Source organism: Limulus polyphemus, unplaced genomic scaffold (assembly GCF_000517525.1).
Source record: "Limulus polyphemus unplaced genomic scaffold, Limulus_polyphemus-2.1.2 Scaffold1746, whole genome shotgun sequence".
In the NCBI taxonomy this organism is placed as follows: Eukaryota; Metazoa; Arthropoda; class Merostomata; order Xiphosura; family Limulidae; genus Limulus; species Limulus polyphemus.
The window spans coordinates 101661-105537 of record NW_013667356.1 but is presented as its reverse complement, the minus strand read 5'-3'; the positions used below and the strand labels follow the sequence as shown (position 1 = coordinate 105537).

At 30.2% G+C, this 3877-nt stretch overlaps 1 protein-coding gene across 2 annotated transcripts in view; it reads right to left on the bottom strand.

The window, feature by feature from the left end:
* Positions 1-451: 451 nt before the first annotated feature.
* The window catches only part of LOC106464812 (voltage-dependent calcium channel subunit alpha-2/delta-2-like), a 32639-nt gene continuing 29213 nt past the window's right edge, over positions 452-3877 (bottom strand). For both annotated transcript variants that reach the window (XM_022392592.1, XM_022392593.1), the window contains exons 15-16: positions 1934-2007; positions 452-1623 (exon numbers count right to left, since the gene is read on the bottom strand). In XM_022392592.1, coding sequence (XP_022248300.1) covers positions 1510-1623; positions 1934-2007 — 188 coding nt within the window. In that variant the 3' untranslated portion in view covers positions 452-1509. The remainder of the gene's footprint in view (positions 1624-1933; positions 2008-3877) is intronic.

Sequence of the window (3877 nt, the reverse complement as noted above, 5' to 3'; positions counted from 1 at the left end):
CTCCTCTGTGTCATTCATCTCAAGGTAGCTTCCTTTTGTGGGAAAGATAAAATATACATAGGGAATGATGCCTTTTCTGTTGGCAGTAAGATGATATCTTGAGATCAACAGTGACATAAGTAGCACTTGTGTCTTGAAATGAACAGTATTGTAGACTTGTGTATACAATGTTGGCAGTAAGATGATATCTTGAGATCAACAGTGACATAGGTAGCACGGGTGTCTTGAAAGGAACAGTATTGTAGACTTGTGTATACAATGTTGGCAGTAAGATGATATCTTGAGATCAACAGTGACATAGGTAGCACTTGTGTCTTGAAATGAACAGTATTGTAGAGTTGTGTATACAATGTTGGCAGTCAGATGATATCTTGAGATCAAAAGTGACATAGGTAGCACTTGTGTCTTGAAAGGAACAATATTGTAGACTTGTGTATACAATGCCAGAGCTTCCTACAGATTTGATTTCCCACCAACAATTGGTGTGTCTCAGCTACTAAATTCTACATGTAAGATGGGTTAAAATAACTCCCTACAGATTTGATTTCCCACTTACAGTTGGAACATCTGAGATTATGTTCTACATCTAATGATGGGTTAAAAGATACTGAATGAAATTTAGATCACAGGATATTTTAAGCTTACAGAAATTTAGCTTGAACCAAAAAAACATTTTCAGGTTTACAAAGTCTAGTTATGGATACCAAAAAATCTTTTTAAGGCTTACAAAAGCAGTTTTATATTAGTTGATAAAAATTAACAGATATTCTAGTTATGGAAACCAAAAGAACATTTTCAGGTTTACAAAGTCTAGTTATGGATACCAAAAAATCTTTTTAAGGCTTACAAAAGTAGTTTTATATTAGTTGATAAAAATTAACAGATATTCTAGTTATGGAAACCAAAAGAACATTTTCAGGTTTACAAAGTCTAGTTATGGATACCAAAAAATCCTTTTAAAGCTTACAAAAGTAGTTTTATATTAGTTGATAAAAATTAACAGATATTTCTAGTTATGTAAACCAAAAGAACATTTTCAGGTTTACAAAAGTAGTTTTATATTAGTTGATAAAAATTAACAGATATTTCTAGTTATGGAAACCAAAAGAACATTTTCAGGTTTACAAAAGTAGTTTTATATTAGTTGATAAAAATTAAGATATTTCTAGTTATGGAAACCAAAAGAACATTTTTAGGCCTAGAAAAGTTGAGTTGAATTAAAATGGATGACTTTTATCGTAAATGAAAAAACAACATCACTTACAAAGTTTTAAATTATCTCCTATTTTGGTCAGTATTTAAAAAATAAAACAAATAATAGAGCTTTCTGTAGAGTAGGATCCTAGCAGGAATATAAATAAATATATGTACATATAAACACACACACACAATCAATAACTTCAAGTGATTCACATCAACTTGGATTGTATACTAGTCTTAAGAATTCAGTATTGCTCTGTTTTTTCTTGATAAAACTATACATTTTAATGAAGAGTTGAGTACAGTTAATCAGGGGTGAAACAAGTTCGAGATTTCTATGAATAAAATTAGAACTCCTATGGCAAAAAATTGGGATTGAAGAAAGGAGTGCAGTTGAATGGCACTACATTTAGTGCTGTCTTCCTAAAGATAAAAACAAAAAATAACTAAATTTATGACATTTTACACCTTGGTTTATCTCAACTTATCATTAAGTTATGATATTATTATTATACAAGATAAAAACAACAATTAAATGTGTGATGTTTTAAACATCTTGGCTTATCTCAACTTATCCATCCTGTTTTTTGGGAAATTTGCAGGCCTGGAAACCTTGAACCAGCATAAAAATCAACATACATTTATGTTTTAACTTTACAGCACATGTTTTGGTACATAACAAAATTTTTTCTCCTTTAAACAATTTATGCAATAACAATAAAAGCTTACTTACTAATTTATGGAAGGCAAAACATTTTTCTGGACGAACACGATATTTCACATGTGGATGGCAGAGGTCAGGAAACACTACAGGAATCAGGAATTTCAAGTTATTGCTTGATGACAACATACAGAGTACAGTATGCAGTATCTGTGTGCTAACAAAGTACAATACGTAACCATTCTTGTATTAACAGAATACAATATACACTGTGTGTGTGTACATGTGGTATATAACCATGTGTTGTCTACCTTCTTGTATTAATAAAGAATACACTGTGTGTGTGTACATGTGGTATATAACCATGTGTTGTCTACCTTCTTGTATTAATAAAGAATACAGTGTGTGTATGTACACGTGGTGTATAACCATGTGTTGTCTACCTTCTTGTATTAATAAAGAATACACTGTGTGTACACGTGGTGTATAACCATGTGTTGTCTACCTTCTTGTATTAATAAAGATTACACTGTGTGTGTGTACATGTGGTATATAACCATGTGTTGTCTACCTTCTTGTATTAATAAAGATTACACTGTGTGTGTGTACATATGGTATATAACCATGTGTTGTCTACCTTCTTGTATTAATAAAGAATACACTGTGTGTGTGTACATGTGGTATATAACCATGTGTTGTCTACCTTCTTGTATTAATAAAGAATTTCTACATGTAATGATGGGTTAGAATCCCACCAACAGTTGGTGAGTCTCAGCTACTAAACCCTACAGATTTGATTTAACTTTCTACATGTAATGATGGGTTAGAATTTTAGTAGCTTAGATGTGCTAACTTTAAGTGAAAAATCAAATCTTAAAGAGAGTTGTGTAATGATTTGTTAATGTTTTTTTTTTACCAAGGTTTGTTTACAGAATTTTGAATATCTAATATTAGTAAGTTTTACTTATTAACTACAATATTAGAGATATTTTGTGTTAGCCTTTTGATATTAAGAATGTTGAATAAATATTTTTCTGGTTATTTTTAAATGAAATCTACTTAAGATTATATAAACTGCGAATAGCTGCTAATGTAATAAAATAAGTTTATTTGTTTGTTTTCCATTAGTTAACAAGGAAGAGGCAGTACCCAAAATGTCAGTTATTCCATCATAAATCAGTGTATCATAATGATGTATTACACTTCCATGATGTTTTTGAAGTATGTACACAATACAAGTTCTATAGAATTTTTAACCCCTCATAGTAAATTCAGGAGAAAGAAATTAACACAAGTCATCAGGTTCAGAAATACTTATCATTTTCTTCCAAGAAAAACTACTGTTTAAAAGTTCTTATTTGACCAATAAACATCCATATTTCATAAAAAATAAGGAACTGAATATTTTTAAAGCCTTAAGGAATATAAAATAAAATAATCATTTGCAGTTCCATTCCATTAAAAATGTATTTTCAAAATAATATAAAATTTTATTCATCATTATAGAGAAGCTTAACAGCTGTGTTATATACCCAGAGAACATTTTCAACTGTAGTTAAGTTAACCTGTTTTATTTACCCATAAAACGTTTTCAGCTGTGGTAGGTTAACCTGTTTTATTTACCCATAAAACGTTTTCAGCTGTGGTAGGTTAACCAGTTTTATTTACTCATAGAACATTTTCCGCTGTCAGTAGAATAACCTGTGTTATATATTCATAGAACATTTTCAGCAGTGTTAGGTTAACCTGTGTTATATATTCATAGAACATTTTCAGCAGTGTTAGGTTAACCTGTTTTATTTACCTATAGAACATTTTCAGCTGTGGTAGGTTAACCTGTTTTATTTACCCATAGAATATTTTCTGCTGTCAGTAGAATAACCTGTGTTATATATTCATATAACATTTTCTGCTGTCAGTAGAATAACCTGTGTTATATATTCATATAACATTTTCTGCTGTCAGTAGATTAACCTGTATTATTGCCATAGAACATTTCTGCTGTCAGTAGATTAA